Source organism: Cavia porcellus, unplaced genomic scaffold, assembly GCF_034190915.1.
Source record: "Cavia porcellus strain 051 isolate PalLab524CR breed Dunkin Hartley unplaced genomic scaffold, mCavPor4.1 scaffold_19, whole genome shotgun sequence".
NCBI classification, from domain to species: Eukaryota; Metazoa; Chordata; class Mammalia; order Rodentia; family Caviidae; genus Cavia; species Cavia porcellus.
This window is the reverse complement of record NW_026947502.1, coordinates 24,656,966-24,681,684: the sequence shown is the minus strand read 5'-3', so window position 1 is coordinate 24,681,684 and position 24,719 is coordinate 24,656,966. Positions and strand designations below refer to the sequence as shown.

The following is a 24,719-nucleotide window of genomic DNA, read 5'->3' as shown; positions in this document are numbered from 1 at the left end:
TTCATAAGCTCTGGGAGGGCCAAAGACCTTTCCAAAGTTTCACTGTGAGTCAGCCAGAACTCTCATTCAGGTCCTTCTGAATCCTAAGGCCATGGCCTTCCTTTGGGACAAGCATACTTGCCTCCATTTAGTTCTTTTAACTTGCATGCCTTCAGGTGCCTCAAGTCTTTTTATAAGAAGGCAGAATAAATAAGCAAATGCCTAACGTTGTCTAACTCCTGTCCTTCATCAGGAACTGTGTGCTAGGCAAGGCTTGGCCTCTGATGTTAAAGTTTTATGACTTGGAGCTCAGTAAGCAGCTACTGCTGAGCAAGGGACTTAGCAGCATGGAGAAAGATCATCTGAACCAGCTTAGGGATGGCATGCCTGCGCCACACCCCAAGGGACAGGAAGGAGAAGGCAGATGAAAGGTGTGTGTGTGCTGGGGTAGGAAGACGTGTCCTGAATGCTGGGGAGGATGAACAAAGGCAGGAGAGTAAAGAGCAGTTGACAAGACTCAGTCTTCCCTCCCAGATGTCACTATCTGAGGTTAGTGAGTAACTCTCCAAGTCCAACAGATCTTCAAGGTACAGAATGATGAATTTCCAATTAAAGACTGATACAATCTGAGTGCAATGCATAGGTGATGAGGAGAATGTACAAATCCTACTGATGATACCTCCAAGACAGCCTGGCAAATGTAGAAAAGCCAGACGAGGGCTTGACAGTCCTGGGTTCGAATCTACCCTGAGCATGTGATTTCCCATTCTGGAGCTTTTCCCTCTTCATCTGTAGAAATGTAGTCCTATGGAAAGTGACAAAGGTCCCGGTACTGACTGACTGCATACTAAGGGCCAGCCACTGTTCTAATCCCTGTAGGCTCCTTTCTCACTTCATAGTGATGATAGGCTGAATTTTATAAATGAGGACATGGGGGCTCTTGGAAGGTGACATGAGTGAGCACTGCAGGTCACACAGCCAAAAGGCCGAGGAGCCAGGTCTGACCCCCAGCTGAGGGTAAGCTGTCAGCAGACTGGCAAACACAGAGGCAGGCAGGCTGATGGAAGCTTCAGTGGGCTGAACTGGGGACTGTCCCACAGCAGGTCATCAAAACGTGGCTGTATGATGGGGTTGCATGGACCACTGAGTCGTGCCATCTTAGAGGAGCACCCTGCTTGGCTCCAGCATCCATTTCCCTGGTGACTCGGACCCAGAAGCCTGCTCAGAGATGTGGGGTTTTGCTCCTTACTGAGTGAGATGTCAGGCACACTTTGGAATTCCTCTGTTCATCCACGGGGATCCTTCAGAGTCAGATGGCTCTTCCCGCCTCCACTCCCACCCCAAGAGAAGACTCCAGAACCCTCTTGCCTCTCCTCAGTTGCCTGGGAAAGGGGTTTGTCATACATTTGGCTGGCACTGCGATCTTGCAGTCTGAGTCAGAGAAATGCTCGACAGGAAAGGTTACGGGCTCCCAAATTAACTCGAGGAAAAACTGCCGATCGGCGAAGATTTATGCAGGGTTTTCAGAGGGCTTCCTTTCTCTGCATTCTAGGGAGGAAATGTGCACGAATTTGCAGAGATGCGGCCTCTACACACAGTATAGTGCTTAGTGAATGCCATTTCCAGAAGCTTATGGAGTCTTTGCTAAGACTCAGGGTCTACTTTGGTGCCTTTAGGGAACCATTTCCTTTATTCTCACAGCAACTCTAGGGGAGGATGATGATGATGATCTCTCACTTGACAGAGGAAGAAACTTAGAGTCCATGTGGTTAAATCACTTACCCAAGGTCATTCAATTGTTAAGTGTGGAGGGTTAGGACCAGGCAATTGTTAAGTGGTGTTGGGGTTAGGACCAGACAGGCTCTTCTAAACACAAAGACTTGGCCATGGGTGCACCTGCTTCCAAAGCCCAGGCCATCTGACTCTCCAAGGTTGGATTCCTGCCATGGAGAGGACCCAGTATGCAGCACATCAGAAAAAGCCCAGGACCTCAATCTCTGGGAAAGTTTCCTAAACCTTGGAGAGAAGCTTGTTCTTGTCGCCCATACTGTCTAGCTCCCCTCAGCGATTTAAGCTGGAGCAAAGTTTTTCCCCTCCTTCTCTAACCCATCTCTCAAAGTTTGGGTTTTTCAGGTGGGGAATGAGCAGGTATCCCTCTCATCACCTGTGAGCACTTAGAGGACTTAGTAGGTGGACTGGGCCTCAGGACAGAGAGCACTGAGCTGGGGGTCAAAGCCAGGCTCTTGGGTAGAGGAAGGCCCTTATCCACATGATCTGTTCCTCCCTCTATAAAAAGAAGATGAGGACTAGCTGAAATCCAATTTATTTTTTTCCTGAATTTGACATTTGGTGAGTAAGTACCTTGGTATATGCTATAAACACCTGAAAATATAGTTCTCATGTATTCATTACATTTGGAGTGCTTTACATGAATTATGCTATTGAACCCTGACAATCACATGAAGTGGATTCTACTATTACTATTATTCAGGTGTGACAGATGGGAAAACAAAACAAAGGGATCAAGTGTGTTGTCCAAGCTCACAGAAGTCTACTAAGTAATGGACCATGGGCCTTTCACCTTTACATTCCTCTCTTCCACATCTACTCTTTCAGGCATAAAAGAAAATCATACTTGAGGACATGGGGAAATGCACGTGGTATGTAGCAGGGTTCACTATCATCAGTGTGACAGGAGATGCAGTACTGGAGCTTGGACAGCCTGAGAAGTTCTCGAGGATAGGTAAGGTTAGTGCTTAGAGTGACAGGAAGCCACTGACAGATGCATGGGAAGATGAGATCAGATTTTCATGAAGACAGAAGGATCTGAATGGAGGCACTGAGAAGCTGGTCTCTGGAAGGTGAGCGTGGAGGTGAAAAGGCCAGAGGTGGCTGTGGAGCTGGAACCTGACCTGAGCAAGTGGGGTTGAGACACAGAAGCCAAAGCGCACATCTTGGGTAGAAGTAACATAGCCTGGCTTCAGACCGCTTGCAGATGGTGGCAAAGAAGGCAAAGGTGTTTTTTTTTGCCTAGGTTTTTTGCTGAGTATCTGAGAGTGTCTGAGAGAATAGATGCTTCTGGCTGAGAGGAGAATACAGAATGAGGGTCAGACTAGGTTCAGGAGATGGGAGCTCAGTTTGGGGCATGATGAGCTAGAGAAGACATTCGCAGGAGAAACCCAGCATGCATTGGGAGATGTGCAACTGAAGCCCAGAGGGTGAGCTGGGTGATGGAGCACTTGGTGTCACCAGCCCACAGGTGCTCATGGGTGGGGGATGAGCATAGAGAGCGCAGAAGAGGAACGAAGTTATGTCTCTGGGGATCCTCTCCTACAAAGGAGTGGGTAGAGGAAGAGGGAACTCATCATCTTCCTGCTTCTCTTGCCTTTTCTTCTGCCAAGCCATTCCCCTGCCAGGTAGGATTCTTAGGCGAGGGGAATGATTACCATCTTCTTTCAAACTCAACTTTGAGAAGCAATAAGCAGCTATAGTCCCAGAACCCTGTCTCTCTGCTCTGGCACCAGCCCAGGATTCTCCAGCAGGCTCTGAATTGTGTAATTATCCATGCAATAATTGCGCCTGGCAGAAAGCTTTGGCTTTCCTGGGGGAGGGCTTCCCAGAGCACTGCCTCACAGTCCAGCCACCATCAGCCTGCTCAGCTCAGCTCGCTTTTTCTGTGCATGATCAGAGTGCAGTTCATGAACTGAAGGAATTCATAATTCCTGCACAGGAGCAGGTGGGCACCTGTTAGACTGTCTCTCGGGGAGCCTGTCACCACCACAGCATTTGGCTTTCTGGATGTACACAGGCCGTCTTAGACAACTTCCACCCACAGAGCTTCCATCTTCTCCCATGGCCCTACTTAAGACCCAGAGGGGGAAAGAAAATGTATCAACTCAGAACAAACAGCTAATCAGTTTACTCAGTTGCCTGGGGTCTTCCAGTGTAATTATAATTCCTACTAAGCATTGGTGAATGTCAGAGCCATTCCAGCAACTGCTGCAGACTTGATAATCAAAGCTTCAACATTCTTTTGTTCAAAGTCCTTTACAGACCAGGCTCTGGAGGGAAAACCGTAGGCACTGGATTTTTGGGTTTCTCCTTTCCTCTCCCTTCTGCCCTCTTTCTTACAGCGGTCAAGGAAAAGCTGCCAGAATGTCCTGCATGCAGCTGGAAGCAGACCATAAGTGTGAGGCTGTGGATGTGGCTCCCAAAAGCTCGGGGGCGGGTCAGGAAATCTCACAGTGGGAGCAGGAGTGTCATAAGAAGCAAGCTTTTGGCTGCTATCCAGAGACTTCACAAAGTGGCATTTACCTTGGCGAATTCCCCAGCCTCTGGCAATGTGCCTTAGAGGTTTGCAAGCCTGATTTTGCTGGCATACCCAGAAAGGACCCATTTGTCAGGCGAACACTCCCATTAACTCAGATCATGAAACCATCACATAAACCACAACGAAAAATGCCACGGCTACACAGGGCAGGAATGCTGAAGCTGTCACGACCAGCTTGGTCTCTCTCTGAAGACATGTTATAATCGTAGTTTTGTGGTGAACTTAGACTCTTCAGGGATGCTGGCTGAACCACTTGAATATTTAATGGCACCAGGTTCTGACCATCTGCTGCATCTTCTCCTCAGGAGGGGATCAGTCAACAACAGGATCATGTAGTCCTTGTCCCCGAACACAGCAGGACTTCCTGGACAGGTTTGTGTGTACCCTGCCAGCTAACCTCTGGTTCTGGAGCTGCCCTGATCTATACCTGAGGCGATCAAGTGGCATCACAATTCAGATTCTACGAGAGTCAGGACTCTAGTCTGCTATTTGGTAATCATCCCTCTCTGTGGCAGACCTGGCCATGTGGTCTTGACACCACCTGCATTGTGCACTTTTCCAAGACCAGCACTGTTACTGTGAAACCACATATGTCAGATACATTTCCCGTCCCCCACCCCTTCTGGCACTTGAGTAGGCTACAAAGTGAGCTCTTCCAAGTGAAATACGAGAATAAATGATGTTTGTCACTGCCAGATCAAAGTAGCCTCAAAGTAGTGTGCTATCTCTAGTCCTTCACCTAGATGTAGAGGAGGCTCTGGGTTTGATGCAGTGACAAGATGGAAAGAGGCTTGGTCCCTGAATAACCTCATAGAAGAAAGCTACTTGCACACTAGTAATACACACACTGAACAGTCCATGAATGAAAAATGAAATTCCATGAATTAAGCGACTGAAACATTAGGGTTTATTTGTTACAGTACATAGCATTACCTTCAATATAAATTGTTCTATGCTAAGCCTGCCTCCCTGAGATCATGAATGTTAGTCAGCCTGAGTGTTAAAACTGTTGAAGGATTTCAAAGTCATATTCATACACCAACTCACTGCCACTTTTAATGGCAGCTGGTGGTGTGCTGTATGTGTATTTCACTTTCCCTGCTTCTAACTTGAGTCTATCTCAGATGTGAGGTGATGCTACAGATCTTAACTTACAGATTTTAAGCTGCAGATATGATATTGCAAGTGGGATTCTGAAATGTTGGAGATTTGAACAAAAAAAGGAGCATAAATGACTAAAATGGTTTTTCAGCCTGGAATAGTAGTTTAATATACACATCTCCACAGAAACACTCACTCAGGAAAGCACATTGGAAAGAGAAGAGAGACAGCCGATGCCGAGAGGAAATGGCAAATGTAGATTTTATCAGACCTGGGATGCATGTAAATTTCATCTATCGCTTAGGTCAGGTAACCAACTGTTAATGACTGTTTGGACATTTGTGTTTGGAAGGTTTCTGAAGTCACATTCTAGCTCAAAAAAACATCCCATGAGGTGATCACTGCTACCACAGGGAATGGATGCTGGAGGGATGGCACATGTAAGAACTGACCTACTTGTTCTAGTGCCTAAAACTTCAGGTGTAGATACTCTGTATTTATGAAGTCTGTAACACAACCATAAATCAAAACTTAGCAACACAGTTTTCTTTTTCATTAGAGCATATTAGTTATACAGGATAATGAGTTTTCTTGTGTTATTTCAAACATGTATATAACATATTTTGATCATACTCACAATCCTTTTGTTTCTCTAACTTCCTCTCTCCTTTCCTTGTTCCTTTTCCCTTCCATAATAATCTTTCTTCTACTTTTATGTCATTGCCTTCCACAGATTCCAAATATACCCAAAACATGCCATATTGTATTTCTGAGACTGGATTATGTCATTTACATTGCTGATCTTGTTTCATCAATTTTTCTGAAAATGACATGATTCAATTCTTTATGGCTGAGTAATACTCCATTGTACATATATACAATACATTTTCTCATGCACACATCTGCAAGTTGGGACCTAGGTAATTCCTTTAAACTATTTCATAAAATAGAAAGGGAAAAATGTTTTCAAAGCTATTTCATGAAGTCAGGGTTATCATTATACAAAAACTAGAAAGGGATGTAATGAAAAATAAAACTATATACAAATATTCTTGATGAACATAGATACAAAATCCTTCATCAAATATTTGCAAACTGAAATCAACAGTACATTGAGATCATACACGATGACCAAATGGACTTCATTCCAGGAATGCAAGTATGTTTCAACATACACAAATCAGTACTGCAAACATAATGCACCACATCAGGAGAATCAAGTACACATGATCACTCCAGTAGATGCAGAAAAACTCTTTTAGAACATTTAATATTCGTTCATGACAAAAGCTCTCAAGAAACTAGGTATAGGTGCTTAACAGAATAAAGACTATGTATGACAGACAAACTCATAGCCAACATCATAACAAATGGGGAAAAACTAAGAACATTTCCTCTAAAATCAGAAACAAGACAAGAGTGTCTACTCTCACCACTCTTACTCAAATTAGTACTTGAAACTTCAGCCACAGCAATAAAGCAAGAGAATGAAATAGAAATAAGAAAGGAAGAAGTCAAATTGTACACATTTGTAGGGAATATGATCCTGTACTTAGAAGACCCTAAAGACTCCATCAGAAGAAAATTGTTAGATTTGATAGTCAAAGTAAGTAAAGTAGAAAGATATGAAATCAACACAAAAATCAGCAGCATCAGGGTACAGTGGCATGCATCTGTAATTCCAGGTATTTGAGAAACTGATACAGGGAGATCACAAGTTCAAGTCTAGCCTGGGAAACTTAGCAAGGCCTTGTCTCAAAAATCAAACAAACAAAAAACAAATGAACAAACAAACAACAACAAACCCGCTACCTTTCCTATGTTGAATCTCTAGGAAATAATCGGGAAAGCAATTCTATTCACTGTCACTTCAAAAGAAAGAGCTCTATAAATAAAACTAAATGAAGAGGTGAAAGGAATCAACAATAATTATGAAAAATTAAAAAAATTGAGGAAGACACTAGAAGATGTAAAAATTGCCCATATTTATGGAATGGCAGAATTGATATTGTTAAAGTAGTCATATTACCAAAGGCAATCTACAGATTTAATGAAATTGTCATCAAACTATCTATGATATTCTTTATAGAACAAGAGGAAAGGATCCTAAGACTTAAATGGAACCATAAAAGACCCTGAAAAGGCAAAGCAATACTGAACAAAAAGCAACATTTAAAGTATTATAATACCCAATTTCAAAACATGTTACTGAGTCATAATAACAAAAACAGCATAGTACTGGTATAAAAATGAATGCGTAGATCAATGAAATAGAATAGACGACCCAGACATAAATTCTTGTAGTTACAACCACTGAATTCTCATACAATGTCCCAAAAACAAGCTGGAAAAAATAACAAATAGCATTGAGAAATTGGATATTCACATGTGGAAGATTGGAACCAGATCCCAAACAATTCTTAATCCTCAAATGAGTGCCCACTAGGGGGCAGGTATTCTGCATACACCTTTACAATGAATATTCACTGCAACCTTAGAGAGAGTAAGACAATTTATTCAAGGCCACACAGCTCAAGAAAGGCAAAACCAGGCTGCAATGCAGCACTGCCTGAATTTTAAACCTGTGTTTACCTCCATTACAGGTAGCACCCTGAACTAGGATTGGGAAGGGCAATGCTTTGCACACTTACACCGATCCCGCTGCTGTCTCCTGACACAGTGGAGCAATGATCAGGACAGGAAACAGCATCTATCTCCCGGGCAGCTCAGAGGGAGGTAATGTAAACATGAAAATGGCTTCGAGTTGGAGCTTTCTACAACAACTTTTATCTATCTCTTGAGTTGGACTATTGCTCCCCAACTACTGGAAGCCTGCCAAGAAAGAGGAGGAAAAGAAATGGAAGATTCCTGTGTTGTCAGTTCCAGCGATGTGAAGGGGACAGGAAGCTGGTAGGCAGAACTGGGGTTTGGTCTCCCATTGTTTCAGGTTTGCTGTGTGACTGCAGCAAATGGCTTTCCCAAGCCTCAATTTCCCCAAACGTCAAATGGAGCTGATACTAGGTAGTAGTCTTAGAACCTCTGAGACCTAAGGGGGTGTCAGATCTGGGTTCCAGTGCTGTCTCTGCATCCCCCAGGTATGTTCTCTTGGGCTGCACCTCAAGTCTCTTTTCTGAGCTTCAGTTTTTTTTACCTCTGAAGTAGAGATACATTTCTGTCTCGGAGGGTTACATGACATTAAATGAGACACTTTTGATAGAAGTGCCACCACAGTGGCTGATACAATGTACAAAGTACCCCCCTGCACACACACACACACACACACACACACACACAAACCTCGAGCCCGGTTTAAGGAGCAACTCTTGCTTGGCACACAGAGTCCTTGAGTAGTATCAGAAACATAGTGGACAGCCGGCCTCAGTTTGGATGCTTTGCAGATTGTATGTGGGGGTCTGTAAGCTGGAACAAGTCCAGCACAGGTTCATCCCTGTATGCTCTCATCCCTGCCTCTACTTTCTAGATGGATCCCCTTCCACATCATTTAATAAGTATGATCACAATAACGAAAATGGCAACAACCCATGAATTCTTCCTGTCCTGAGTGCTCCTGTTTGGGAGGGAGGCGGCTGCCTGCACTGTGCCTGTTTACATTTTCTTCCAGACTCTTCTTTTCCTTCACCTCCCCTTGCTTCCTCCTTTTACTGACATTGTCTCAGGAGTTGAGAGGACAGTAAATCAGCTTCAGAGACAGATAAAGACTGCAGGCAGCGCTAATCCCAAAACCACTTTGGTCTTTCCATTACCTACCTTCCTGAGCTGCCTGGGAGACAAATCTAACCCCTACTCCATTTACACTTCATTTTCCACTGTCTTCTCAAGGAGCTTCTGTGGTCAGTATTACTAACTTCGATGGACATGTGAAAAAGCTGAAGTCTGGGGAAGTAGCCACTTAGGGCCACAGAGGCAGGGAACAGAAAGTCTGGAACTTAAATCCAAGATCATTTAGTGTCCAGGCATTATTCCTTATTTGGCAGAGTAGCATGCAGACTCAAATATCTACAGTTCATCTTCATCTTTCTTAAAAACCCCACCACTAACACGTTATCTATTCAAAGGTCTCTTCAGAGTCAAAATACCTGGATTAGAAAATCTAAGGTGGGGGCTGGGGATTTAGCTCAGCGGCATAAGCGCCTGCCTTGCAAGCAGGCAGTTGTGAGTTCGATCCCGGGTACCGATAAAAACGAAAAAGACAAAAACAAAACAAAACAAGAAAATCTAAGGTGAAACTTAATCATATATATATATATATATATATATATATATATATATATATATAATTTTTTTTTATCAGTACCAGGGATCCAACTCATGACTGCCTGCTTGCAAGGCAGGTACTTATGCCGCTGAGTTAAATACCCAGCCCCCTTAGTCATATATTTTTACACCAAAGAAAGACACACTATCTATGGTCTCAAATTATTCATCACTTATTATCTAACTCTCTCCACTAGCAATGGAAATAACAAATAATGGCATTATTAATAGCTGCTACCATTTATTGAGCCCTTACTATATGCTACATATCTAAAGCCATGATAAATCCGTAATAATGGGGTGTGATTAGAGATGGTCCCTAATTTTACAGTGATTCAAATTCATGGCCTTTTGGTTTTATGATGGTATGAGAGTGATATATAGTCAGTAAAAGTCATACTTTGAGTTTTGAAATTGGATCTTTTCCTGAGCTAGTGATATACAGACTAACCCTCACTCAAGATGCTGAGTGGGGCGGGGAGCCACAGCTCACAGCCATCACCTTGATCACAAGAGCAAGCCACTGTACTCTGACGTGAACTGTGTTTCCAAGCTAGGATGCTTGGTAGGCTGGGTAAATTTAATGCATTTTTGACTTATCACACTATCTACTCATAATGAGTTTATCACAACATCAATTCATCGAGCAGCCTGTTTTCTTTTCTGTACTCAGTGGATGGATGCTCTACAAGTAACTAACTTGCCTCAAGTTGAGGGTGGCTGTAGAGACCTTGGTACTATCCTTGGAGCACTTTTGCAGTCTCTCCCAGGAGTGAAGGAAGACTGACTGCCAAGAAAAATATCTCCAGAGTGAGGACATGTCTGTCATTTCTGTTGCACTAGAGAGGGAGGCATGGGTACCCCAGAAGCAGCTGGCAGGAAACACTATTCTCCCCCTTTGTTCCTGTGATCAGTTAGAATTAGAGTAGAACAGGCCTGACCTGTGAGGGCAGGGTTGCAGACACAACAGGTCAGGGGAGGCTGACATTTCCAGAAGAATAGGTGTCAACAAGATTTTCCAACTTGCCAGAGAAAAAGAATGACTGCAGAGGCCCTGCTGGTCACGGTGTTAGCACAAGTGCATATGATGTAATGGGATACTGGTCTTGGGGACACGTGTGTTATCCCTGGAGATGGGACTTTGAACTCTGATGCATTTATCTAGGAGCATGGCCTGTGTTCTTCTGCAAGGCTATTCCTTCCTTTCACAAACATGTGAAGACATGACCACTTAGAAGGCATAGATGTTGTGCTGTATGTTGGAATGCATGTGACAAGGACATAGCTTATGTTAAAATGATTTGGAAAGGACTGACCATAAATAAGGAAAATCTGAAGGCATGAGCTAATTTGTTTTATTTTTTTCCCTGTTTGAGAAGTACATTTGGGGGAATTCAAGTCATAGGGGTTGAAAAACCTTTAACAGCCTAACCAAAGAAGAAAGTATGGCCCAAAAAACTGACTGTCTCAAATTTACTAGTGTCACCAACTGTACTGTCATCATCTACCAACAATACTACCACCAACACCATTATAACACAGCCTCCACCACCAACATCACCCCACTATTACTACTGTGACTGCAACTAATAGCACTCTTTAATTATGACCACAGTCACTACCATGATACAGTCACTACCAGTCCCATCAGCATCAATGCCAGCACCACCGCCATCACCACCACCCCCACTCCCATTTCAGGACTATTATCCCTCACATAATTATCACTATTCTACTGACATTAGCATTCTACATCATCGCACACAGCACCCATCACTACCATCACTGCTACCATTAATACCATTGCTGTTATCACTGCCATTAACACCTCTCCCGCAATAACACTGTTTCTGCTATTCTCACCACCCCCATTAGTAATCACCTCTACCACTGCCACATTATCGCCACCAACACCGCCAGTGTTACCATCACTGTCGCCATCACCATCACCACTACCGAGCATGAGCATCACCAAAGTCATTTCTACCATTATGACCATTATTGTCATCTTGCCATTTATTTTCTCTACAGCTTCTAAACACATATGCACATCATCTTGCTTAATACTCATGCCATGTAAATGAATCCATGCCAGAATTGCTATTATTTGATAGATGAAGAAAGTAATATGCTGAGAATTAATTTATTTAAACCACACAGCTCATACAGGGTAAGCTAGGACAGGCCTTCAGTTATTTCACCCAACATGCCATATTTTTTTCTCTCCATCAACTCTAAGTTGGTATGGAACAGCCTCTACTGCATGTTTGGTACTAAAGATAGTCTCTGACATTCATATCATGTGTGTATAGTGGGGCTCCAAAACTGTACCCAAGTTTCTTTGCTACATGAATTCCACATAGGGAATCTCAAGTCCTGTTCACCTTTATGAAATATCAATTTAAGTCCTTGTGTACCAGTGAAGTGTCCAGAATCATGCTGGGCTCCTTGGAGAATCCAGAAAAGAAAGAAAGAAAGAAAGAAAGAAAGAAAGAAAGAAAGAAAGAAAGAAAGAAAGAAAGTAAGTAAGTTCAGGTCTTAGAAGCAAAGATACTCGTGCTGGAGAGTCATAGCATGTTAACGGGATGATTCTGGGAGGCCACCAGTGGCTGAAACACGGGACAGACAATAAATGCCCTGGAAGAGGAGGAGGAGGGAGCAAGTGTGGGTCTGAGCAATCACAGGCGAGTATTTGGGACACGTAGGAGTGGTGAAGGGAGCCACTTCTGACCCCGGCTCATTTAGCTCACTCCTCCCCCTTGTTCTCTGCCACTCCAGTGTTACACAATCCACTAAGCAGTACAGGGAGGAGCCCAGGCACAGGCTGCCTCTGTGATTAAGCCCGTGATCATTCAAATCAGACCACCTAGCATCAGATCCTGATTCAGCCTCTGATGAGAAGCAAGACACTGAACATAGTTATTGCTCCAAATGTGTTGGTCGCTGGTTCCAGGATCCTCTGTGATACTAACACCTGGGGATGCACAGGCCCTAATATAAAATGATGCAGTTTCCACACGACCTATGCACATTCTCTCTTGTACCTTAAGTCCTTTGTAGGTTACTTACACTGCCTAATAGAAGAGCTCACATATCACTTCATTTGCATGGATTCAGCACAGTATGCAGTATGTGACAAACTTAAGCTTTGTCTTTTGGAGCCCTCTGGAATATTTCAATATAATTTCCAGTCACATCTGGCTGAATCTGTGGATGTGGAGCCTGCATATGTGCAGAGCCAACTACAGTCACTTTCACCTTTTGCTTTCCAATTTCCTCATCAGAAAGGGTCTAGCACTAGCATTTATTCCCTAGAACCAAGCTGTTAAAGCATCTGGCACATAGCTGGGGTTCTAAAGGTTTGCTGTGCACTAGTGATTAGACCTAGGGAAAAGGCAAGGGCTGTGGAGTCACTAGCTACCTGGAGGACCTGGGCGGGCCTTTCCTTCTGGAGCTCAGTTTTCTCATCTAGAAAATGAGAACAGCACCTGCTTCTCATAGCACAATACTTTCGTGTTGCATGAAAAAAATCACAGTACCTGTCTTGGAAGCTTGTTGTCAGGGTCACACTAATTTAATATATCAAAAGCCTTTAGAATAATACTTGGTACAATGTGTTACACAAAGATCACTTTTCTCATTCTTATTATTACTATCAGGACTATTTAAGTATTATTTTTGCCACTGTTATTTTGTGAACACTTTGGGCAGGCCTGGAGCACAGCAGGTGTCCAATACACATTATTAGATTTTTTTTTTTGTCTAATTCCAACTCCAACACCAAACAGGAACATTCAAGAGATGCTTAGAGTACAACAAAGTAGGAAAAAAATCCCACATATTTTGAAAGCATATTATGTTTCAAAAATGTTACCAAAGTAGTCATCCTGGGAAAATCTTTTAAATAAACTTCCTTAAACTTACTATTTCTGTCTTGAATTACCTAAACAGCCATTAGCAGGGAAAGAGATGCGATTATTTTAGTATCAGGGCTTTTAAGGTTTAGTTCTAATCCAGGCCAGTGACAGCTGTGTGCAAAGGAAAGAAGAGCCCCTGCTGGCCCTGGCTTAGGTGGGGGCTGAGAGAAACTCCCCCGAGAGACTCCACTGAGTGTGCAACGTGAATGTCTGGGAGAGCCAGACCCGGGCCAGCCCAGCAATGGGAGGAAACTGCAGCCTCAGGGACACAAATGCACTGGCTTCCCCAGGCACCTGCGACCTTCCTGGAGTCCTCTCCTCACCTGGGGTGGGCATGAGGGAGATGCTGATGGGCCAAGATGGGGCTGGAGGGTATCACTTTTCATTCATTCCCAGAGCTCATAAGCTGGCATCCACTGTCAACCTCTTGCCTGACCTCAAAGGCTTGTGTGGCCTGCATGTGCCTCTGTGCTGCAAGCAGGCCATGAGAGGGTGCCTCAGAATAGGACACCTCCCAGTACTTATTCTATACTCCACTCGCCAAGGGTCTCCCAGTGCAAGCCTGCCTCCATTCTACAAAGTGACAATGGCAATATAACCACTATAGCACTACTATAAAAATAAAAGGAGAATATGTCCCCCTCTGCACACACAGACACAGACAGACAGACAGACAGACAGACAGACAGACACACACACACACACACACACACACACACACACACACACACATGAGAGGTCATACTAGACTCCCTAGAAAAGATATTTGACTTTCTTGCTTCAAGTCCTCTCTTTACCTACCTAGATTCCATCTAACTTCTGTTAAGTTTTCTGGCTTCAAAGACATTGAACCGAAACCCAGGCTGCCAGCCTCCTCTAGGATTCTGAGCATTATTAATGCTATCTCCTGCGCAGGGAAGTCTCCAGTTTCAGTCTGCGTGACTCTATCCTGGCCTTGGTCTAAAAGCAATTTATATGAAGATACAAATGTGTCCTCATCACATCTATCTTCAGCTACCAGAGAGCTTGAGGGTACAGCTAAGGTGATGGCTGGCAGAATCGAGATTCAGCTTCTCACTTGACTGGAATAACATTTAAAAGTAGAAAATTAAAACTTAACGGGTGTATCTGTAACAAAACCCACCACCCCCAGCCAGTATACTTCAGTGTGTTAGTTGCTCAGGTAAGAGTTCTTGTTCTAGTTCCGGTTGCTTCTGTCTCTTAGTCCCTTAGCTGGTCACTGTGACAAGCCATTCTGCCTCTGCACTTTCTGCCTGCTTACCCCACATAAGCCCCAGCCTACCAGAGATCAGGGCTTGATACTTTGGGAATGATCTCAATAATGTTTGTAGACATACATTAATCTGTCCAAGTCCTGAGTGTCATTTCGGTATTTCTGCTTGTTGTAGTATATCTACCCCTGTACTTCTGTTTTATTAGAAAAAAAGAAAAGCTCAATTGCAAAAATGCTAATCTGGGGAAATTTATACAAAGACAAATAGGGCTGCGGGAGCCTGGGGATGTCAGGCCTGAGGCTCAAGCTCTGTGACTTTTAGGCATTCCACTCACTTTCTCTGGACTCTGATTTTCTTGTATATGATAAAGAGATCAAATCGGAAGGTCTCAAAGGTCCCTTCCAGCTTATATGTAATTTTATATAATGCAACGTATAATATGTGTCCCAGGCCAGTGCTTCTCAAACATCAATGGGCACACAAACCACATGTTCATCTTGATAAAATACAGCTTCTGGTTTGATAGGTCTGAGTAGCGGCCTGGGATTCTGTGTTTTTAATGTGCTGCAAGGTAGGAACTGAGGGTGCAGGTATGTGGAGCATGCTTTGAGCGGCAAAGACCTAAAAAGGAACAATTTGCTTTTTTTTGTCTTTTTCCTTTTTATCGGTACCAGGGATCGAACTCACGACTGCCTCCTTGCAAGGCAGGCACTTATGCCGCTGAGCTAAATCCCCAGCCCCCCAATTTGCTTTTGTTGCATCCATGCTGTGTGCTGACCACTGTATCTTACATACAGTAGTGTATTTAATTCTTATAACAACCTTAGAGAGGTTGTCCATACCCTAACTTGCTAGATTATGTAGAGATGAAGGGCCACACAGGCAGTGAGGTGACCTGCTAAAGTCACATAGAAACCAGGATTTGAGTTCAGGTCTGGCTTACCAAGCATGTATGCTTTTAACTGCTGTACACATGCCTAAGGGTTATGGGTAACAGGGACTTGGGCCAGTGTGTGGCGAAGGATAGAGAGGGAACCAATGAGAAGGCAGCCATCTTCTTGCAAATGTGTAGCAAGCACACGTGTTTGTTTTCTTTGTGATGATAACCACTGATAAGCTGATGGAGCCCTCCTGAGGCTTCTGGGCCTTGTGAAAACCCTGATTCTGGGGTCTGGTGCTGAGGGCTGGAAATCCTATGTCCAGGAAGATATTTAAATGCTCGTTCCTTCACTGACAGACTGTGTTGGCGGGAACAAAGGGAGAAAAATTCAGTTCACAGAAATGATTAGAGCAGAGATGTTTAATCCTATTAATGAATTTGCTAATTGGCCTTCTGCCCCCAATCATTTCATAGACAGGCTTTTACAGCATGAGGTGAAATGGAAACAGATCCAAGGGCGGTGTGAGATGGCTTGAGAGCGCTCTGCTTAGGGCCTGCAGGCAGCTCCGCTTGGCTCATGAGTGCTTCTGCCTCTCCTTGAATGGCTTCTCCCTCACGTCTATGTAACGGCTTCCAGTGCTTTTCTGCTCAGGCCCCTCAGGCTCCCACACGGGTGCCAGGAGGCCGGGAGGTTGGTGTGGTGAAAAGCGCAGGCTCCCTGACTGACCAGAGCTAGGCACTGTGGTCTTCAGGCTCTTAACCCCGAGTCAAGCATAGCTCTTCTTAGAGCCTCAGTTTGCTGATCTGCAAAGTCAGAAGAAAGGCAGCATCGTGTCCTTCAAGGTTGAGGCTAACTGGATAACTTGGGAGAGCAAAGTGCCTCATACTAAGAGGAGGGTGGGACAATTTTAACTATTATTTTTTAAAATTTTTAATTTTTATTAGTATGTGTTTACAGTTCATAATGATTACATTCATTGCATAGAACTAGTACATGTGCATAACACGTCTCAATTGCTTTTTTTAAATCCGTATTTTCAAATCTCACTGCTGGGGATTTCTTTTAATGCCTAAAATTGAAAGCTGCATATAGCTGTCACCAAAGAAATGGTTGAGGGTTCTGGTCCCTGTAGATATGATAGCTCTGGGTCTCTGAGGAATGGAATCAGAGGCCACAGCTCGAAAAGGCAAAGCCACAGTCATCCTATAAGCGGAGTGACAAAGGAGGAAAGGGACTGGCTCAAGCTGGGAAAAAAAATCACAGGAAATTCATTACTTAGAATTACCCCCAAACTGCTAAAAATCATCTCCTTCATAAGAAGCACTGGGTTCATTTCATTCTCAGTCCTTACACAGCCTGAAAAGGAGAAACTGTCATTGTGTCCATTTGACAGAGAGTAAAACTGAGGTTCAAAGAAATCTGGCTGTGACATGACAAAGGAGGCTTGATTCCAAGACCCTTTTCACTTTAGCTCAGTTGTCCTAAGCACTGTGATCCTATCTGCAGCACTCTGATATGAGTGTGGGTCTTCCCTCCCTCTGTTGCATGGATGAGACTTGTATTTGTCCTGGAATAACAAAAACTAATTTCAGATGGCACTCCCACTGCTAGGACAAGGGAATAGCACACAACCCAATTGGCTAAGCAACTTCTAGAAAGTGACCTATTTAAAATGCTACCTAGAGGGAGGTAAAACTTTGAAGCATTTTTCTCTGAAGGCTCCTGGGTCTCTTAGTCTTTCTCCCTCCTCCCACTTCTAAATACTGCTCCTTCCCTGCCTGATAAATGGGAACATTCACTCCAGGGCCATTATGCAAAATTTTGCAGCACTTTTGACCAGGAGCAGACCTGAATTTCTCATCTTCCTTGCTGAATTTCTGCACTCCTCACAGCCAGCAAGAACACACATTCTAGCCCATCCATCCTTTTCTCCACAAAGCCAGTATCCATCAAGTCTGGACCCAGTGTCAGGCTTGATAGAGGCCCTGGAACAAAAGTCATCCCCTGAGATCTAGCCAGAGAGATAAACGTGTAAGTCCATCATGACAACCTGATAGCGTTGTCAGGATTGTAGCAAAGCCAAGCAGCAACAGCAGTGGGAAGACAGAGAAGAGAGGTGTTTTCTCTGCAGAGCATGGAAGGACTTTCTAAAAGGATGATCCTGGATGAAGCCTTGAAGGATGCGTAGGAGTTCACCAGGTGGATGAGACAAAGGTGGAAGGAAGGTGAAGGAGACACAGACTTTTCTTTTTCGGTGGAAAAGACACCAGGGAAGTAACGTGATTATGTGATTGGTTAAGTGAACAAGTAAGTGGGTGGGCAGACACTGAGGTCTGATTTCATCCAGACAAGATAAAGATAAACCTGATAAACAAGGGAGGTCATCATGGATTATTCCCTTTCTTTCTTTCTTTCTTTCTTTCTTTCTTTCTTTCTTTCTTTCTTTCTTTCTTTCTTTCTTTCCTCCTTCCTTCCTTCCTTCCTTCCTTCCTTCCTTCCTTCCTTCCTTCCTTCCTTTCTTCCTATAACAGAGGGAAAACTAATACAAACCATCTCATCATCTTATCTACTCCAAAGATTGACAGACCTATTAATATATAAAAAACAAAACAAATCTTGCAGGACTCTTCTTGACTGAATTTAAAGTTTTCAGCTTTCTAGGAAGCTGATGAAATGGAAACAGATCCAAGGGTGGTGTTTTCTATGAATTGTCTGCTAACCATGGTTTCCAGTACCCTTGATTCTGTCCAGATTTCACAGTGGGGGTTCTATGGTTCGAATGTGGTTCAACCCCTTCAAAATTCATATTGGTGTTTAATCCCATTGTAAAGCACTGAGAGGGTAGAACTTCCTTTGATCAATGTGTTAAGAGGTGGAGCCGCTGGGAGGTGACTAAAATTGGATGAGGTTGTCAGTGTTCAGTCTTGAGAAGGGCAGACCCCTCATGACTGAACCTTGGTGACTCTGTAAGAAGAGAGACCAGAGGAGACACACATGCACACTCCCTGCCTCTCACCACATGATGTCCTGGCTGCTCTGCTTCAAGACTCTACCCAGTGAGAAGGCCACTGCCAGATATGGGCGCTCAACCCGGACCAGAACTGTGAGCCATAACAAGCCTCTTCTTTAAAATGCACCCACTTTATGATATTGTCATTAGCAACAGAGATGAGACTAAGATGGGGGCTTACCAGGATATGGATATGGATAGCATGATTATCAATGTTCTCTGTAAAAAACGGTTATTTATTAGAGCTTTTTAAAAAATATTCCATCATATGTTCATTCATTTATGGATACAATCATCCATTCACACACTCATTTACTCAATCATTCATTGGATTATTCATTTGTTCCTTCACTCATTTGCTTATTTATTTGTTCTCTCATTCCTGTCCCCATCATTCTTTCACTTATTTGTTAAGTTATGCTCTTGTATACTTACAAAGCATTTATTAAGCAAATCTCCTCCAGGTAGTCAAGGAACACAAGCCCTCCTCTTTTCCAGGGCCCAGACTGAAAAATTGTCCTGGTTTTAGGCAGTAAGTCAGACCCTTTAGCTATCCTGTCTAGTTTTTTCCATCTCCCTCTAATTGTTCATCTGTAGTTCCACTGAGTGTGGGTTTATACTTTTGTGAATATCAGGGACTGGAAGTAGGAACACTGTTCTCAGCACTTTTCTGCTAAATGGTAAACAGATTTAGTACATTTCATGGACAAAGTCAATTCAAAGCCAACAGACCAAATAACAGAATTCATCCCAGGCAGAGGGCTGGTAACTGAAATTCCAGCAGGAAGTTAACTTTTCCTGCAGGCTCTGCAATTCCAGGAAATAATAGAGAGTAGCCAACCATTTCATTGTTTAAAATTTCTCAAGAAAATATTTATCAAGTAACTACTGTGTGCAATGAACCACACTTGGGACTGGGAAGAATGATTCAGACAAGTTTCCTGCCTCAATACTCTGAAATGGAGAAGGGGAGCTAACATCTCCACGGACTGCTTAATTCCAAGCATGATTGTTTAATTATGAGAACATACACCTTAAAAGCATTTAGAAATTCAGATGGGAGAAGTCACTCCTCTCTGGCGCTTGGAGAAGACTTCTTGAATATGGAAACAACTGAGTGAGGTTTTAGGAAACTAGGTGGGATTTTCAATGGTGAGCTAAGAGCTACGAGTGGGTATGTGTGGAGGGTATTACATAATTGAAATATGGTCAAACATGCAGACATGGGTAAAGCCCAAGGTACAAGCCTGCCTGTCACTTAGTATTGCCCTTTTCCAGATGCAGGAACTGGTGTTTCTCAGTGAAATGATTTTTGAAAGTTGTCTTGAGGCCAGGACTATGTCATTGCAGGACCACTGCTTCACTGTGACTGTGTCACTTGCTTGTCTCCTGTTGACAAATCACAAGCTGAAGCTCATCAGGTACATTTTGCCTTAGGAAATTCTCCAAGAGGCTCACTGAATTAGGAATCAGGATGTTGGTCCCATATTTCTCTCTGTCTTTCCACATGGCCTTAAAAGAAGCATCAGTAACAGCTATGAGATTTTGTTTACTCGCCTACTCAATGAGCGATTCCAGAGATGTGCTTGGCCTTTCTATAAGTTCTGAATATTTGCAGCAGTTCATGGAAGAGTGGGATTATAGGCAAGTCTCTCTTGGGATGGGCCTGGACTAGCGACATTTTTCTTAGTCCTCTTGCTTCCCACAGGCCCCACAGTGCACCTTCAGGATTTTCCTCATGTTATCTCCAGAACCCAACTGCCATTCAAGCCTAGAAACCTTGTCCTTGATTCACTATTGGAGCCATGAATTTCCTCCCAGACTGGAATGGAGAGGCTGAATCCCAAAAGCATGGCTTTTCCAATTTTTAATTGAAGACACGAAAAGATCCCAAAAAGAAAGAAAGACAGAAAGTGAATTTCAATGCCTTTATTCAGTGACAGAGCTCTGAATTTATTTCAGATTTCTGCTGTCTTTGGGGAGCTCTCCCTGAGTACCCGGCTTGGGCTAAGTACATTCCTTTTGCAGCACTAACTGTGTGGAATTTTTGTCCTATTTTAAAGACATATATGTGTTTCCAAGGTGTACTTTCAAAGTATACAGGATTTTAATTAAGGAGGCTATGACATTTTCAGGATCAGCCACAGAGCACAGGTCACTGGGGGCTGTACGCATCTCAGTACCTGAGTTTTATGTCCTAGTTGCTTGGGCAGGTCTAGAAGAAATTTCCAAAAATAAGCTGACAACAATTTCTGTACTGTCCACTTCCAGGATGGCTTTACTCTGGACATTAGGAGGGCCCGAACACTAGAGCCATAAACAGAGTAGTTCTTAAAATTTGCTGACCAGTTCTGTAGCAGAGGCTGTATTGAAACATTTACCTTGCATAGCTACTGGAAGGCACACAACACAACAGCTATTTTAAGACAGTCACTACTACTGTCCCAGTTTTAAAGTTGAGGAAAACAAGGCTTAGTCATATTGCTAGTAAGCGGTAGAGCCTGGATTTGAACCCAGCAGGGAGACTGATTCCTGCGTTGAAAAATTCCAACCATTCTCTTCTGACTGCATCTAATTAGATCTGAGCCTGATGTCTCAGAGATCATAGCAGCAGCTCTGGTGAGAACATTTGACAATAAAAATCTTAGAATCTGAGAACCAAATAGAACCTGAGACAATGTCTAATGTAACTTCATCGTTGCACAGAAACCAAGGCGCTCAGCTCACTCAGCCAGGATGTGATTCCCCCAGCCAAGGTTCTGTCCATGTTTCCAAGCTGCCTCTCTTGGAGGGGTCTTGTGATGATTAGTACTTTACTGAGCAAGACTCGGGTCTGGGAGAAAACATCTTACAAGCTGCAGCTGGACTCCTGGAGAGTTCTAGGCAATGTCCAGGGATCAGAGCAGGAGGGGCTGAGCATCAGGACTCACGTAGCTTGTCTTGTGGGCCACTCAAAAGGCCTGGACCTACTAGGAGCCTTAAACAAACACTATGATAAGGATTAAATGAGACTGTGTGGATAAAATAACTAGCACTGTTACAGGCACTGAGTAGGGGCACACTGAATGCTGGTACCCATTTTATCTTTCTTAGGATCCTGGGAGAGAAAAGCACAAGCTTTGGTGTCTTAGAATCCTGCAGGAATTGATCCTGAGTGGCCTAAAGTTTTGGGTAGGAGAAGCAAATGATAGACAGTAATATCTGAGCTTTTACTCTTTTTCACACCCTATGCAAGGAGCTCTGTGTCCATCTTTCAATTGTTCCTCTCATATCCTTGCAACGACCTCCATGATGGCTGCATCCAACAGTCTATGGGCTAAGGTCTTCCCTCCCTTCACTTCCTACATGCCACATTCTTCTCTGGGATGTAGCAGTCTCAGCCATGTTATGGATATGAAAACTGAGGCTTAGAGGGGTGAGGAGTTGCCTAAGGTCACACAGGAAAGTAATGATGGGGTTAAGCTTCCCACCAGGCTTTATTGGATTCTGAGATCTGCTGGGACGCCTCTTAAGGATAGAGCAGGCACTGAAAAATTTACAATATACTCCTGAGTTTCCTGTCCCTACAGTTGCCTGGCCCCAGGAGCCATATGGTGGTTAGATACAGGGAAGAGGCCTGAATGTGGAGGGAACACTGTCACCAGTCAAGCAGCACCCCAGGATCTGTGTGTACAGGGGGCTCCAAACATCATGGCCCTGCCCTGAGGCTTGCAGAGCTGTGCAGCTCAGGACTTGTAGAAGGGTAACCCACCCCTTCCTTTCCAGGACAATATGGAACCCAGCTAGCAAATAGGCTGACGCTATTTCTCCTGTGCTGGGCTATAAATGGCAGCCCAGGCTTATCACTTAGCATTTGCACCCAGAGATCTTTTTCCTTGGTGTTTAGCTAGAGTAATGCTTTGAGGGCTGGGCAAGAAGCTGGAATCCTAATTTCTGGGGCTTTCAAGGGCAGCTTCCACCTGAGGAGCTCTGTGCCTCAACCAAGGTAAGACAATCCAAGTCCTAAGAGTGGATTCACTGTGCACTTGGGGGCCATCCTCACCCTAGTATAGTTCTAAGCCAGTACAGGAGGTATGGGAAGCTGTAAACCCTATCTGTAACCAGAATCTGAGTTCTAATGGCAGAAGTTAAATGTTTGTTAGGTTACTAGAATCCTTATACTATTCACAATGGCTTTTGAGTGTTAAGTAAAACAAAACCCACCATTATCCCTTTCCTAATTGCTTCCAGTTTCTGTATCCCAACAAGAAACTTTGCAACTGCTGGTTATCCCGCACCACAGCCCAAAATGTTTGCATGACTTCACATGGACCTCTTTGACAACTCTCTCACTGGTGAAATAGGGAACAGTTCAGCTGAGTAAAGAAGCTGTAGAACAGACTCCAGGAAGGAGGTACTACAGGGTATTAGGCTGTTCATTCCATGGTGTAAACTCTGGTTCACTCAGTTTTGGACAGTGCCCTCACCTCCTCTGAGGTCCCTGGACCTGGCAGCACCTCCTGTGACTGCCTTCACTCCTACTGACTCCTTGAACCACCAGGACACGAGCACAGGGAGTTTTACCACCTGGCAGTAGCTGATTCCTTTTGGCTTGCAGAGGTTTTGAGGATGGGAAGGCAGAGCACCCACTCCCTGAGGTGGGACTCCCAGGAGGGGCCGCATGAGTGTGAGCTCCCTGGCTCAGGGGTGCACCACCACTAGCCATCATGGGAACAGCAAGAGCTTCCCCACATTTGCACCCAGAGAATCCAGCCATCCCCACCTGTGAACTGGGCTCCTCCTTCTGGTGCTAGAGATTTTCTGGAGGGGAGGCATGTACACCTGCCCCAGAGGGCTCCAGGCGCCCTGAGACTTGCACCCACACTGGCTCCCTCCTCTGGGTGTTCACACCAACCCTCTCATGGGTTTCACACTCCTTTGGGTAGGAGAACCTGTCCCGGCTCCTCGTGGAGAGGGGGCCGGGAATAAGGGAGGCAGATGGAGTACCGGGGTTCAGCAACCCAGCACCCCAAAGCCCGCCCGGGGAAACAAAAGGAAGGAGTGCTTACCTTTAGAGGGTCGCCTTTGTTTGGTTTGCAGAGATGAGAAGGTGCCCATGACAGCCCCCATGGCAGCGAAGACTTGGACGCGACTTGGGACCCTGGACCCTGCCGCTCCCCTCCCCTGAAGATTCAGTGTGAATCCTCTACTCCGAATTGGAGGAGGAAAAAAGCAAAGAGCTCTGGCAGCTCGCCTGCAGGTTGGTATTCAGCGAGCGTGGGGCTGGGGCGCCGGGAGGCTTCTCGCTTCTGCCCTCAGCCCTGCACATGCACTGACTCACAGGGCCCGCTGCTCCGGCGAACCTCAGCCACTGCACCCCAACGCCAGATCCCAGCCGGGCCCGCGCCCTTGCTAGGGGCCGAGAACCAAGCCCGGAAGCCTGCCTGGCGCTCGACACGGGGCCGGAGCGCCTGCCCGGCCAAGGCTGCCGAGCCCGCGCCGCGTGCGGTGCGGGAGCCGTGTCCGCACCCCCTACTGCCGCACACTCTGCTCTGCACCCGGCGCTTGGGTTGGGTCTCGGGGGGCCGAGTACCAATCATGAATGAACAGAGTCGGGGATGGCGCGGAGCGGAGCTGCGCGCCCGCCCGCCTGCCTGCGCTCGGGGCGCGAGTCTGAGCGGCACAGGCGCAGCCTGTGGGGCTCCGCGGAGGGGCGGGGCGGGGGCGAGAGCTCCAGGGGCGTCCCGCCGGCCCCGCTGCCCGCACTCTGCACACCCCAAGGGCCAGGTGGATAGGGAACATCAGGAGGGCTTCTGGGCAGATAGATCCGGACTAGGCACCTAGCTGCTGGGTGGGGTTCAGAGGGCAGCAGATTGCACCCAGGGAGAACACGTGTGAGCGCGGGAGCAAGCGTGTGTGTGTGTGTGTGTGTGTGTGTGTGTGTGTGTGCGTGTGCGTGCGTGTGTGTGTGTGTGTGTGTGTTGCTTTGTGATGCCAATTTGACTTCAAAGG

The 24,719-nt window shown here is 44.9% G+C and overlaps 1 protein-coding gene across 4 annotated transcripts in view; it reads right to left on the bottom strand.

Annotated features, from left to right (window-relative positions):
• The window catches only part of Kcnip1 (potassium voltage-gated channel interacting protein 1), a 358,462-nt gene that overhangs the window by 195,387 nt on the left and 138,356 nt on the right, over positions 1 to 24,719 (bottom strand). Inside the window, exon 1 of one of the 4 annotated variants that reach the window (XM_063230762.1) lies at positions 23,777 to 24,616. The exons of 1 other annotated variant lie outside the window; for it this stretch is intronic. In XM_063230762.1, coding sequence (XP_063086832.1) covers positions 23,777 to 23,837 — 61 coding nt within the window. In that variant the 5' untranslated portion in view covers positions 23,838 to 24,616. Of the gene's footprint in view, positions 1 to 23,776; positions 24,617 to 24,719 lie in introns of those variants that run through there. 2 more of the 4 variants (XM_063230764.1, XM_023566441.2) reach the window with 2 other exon arrangements.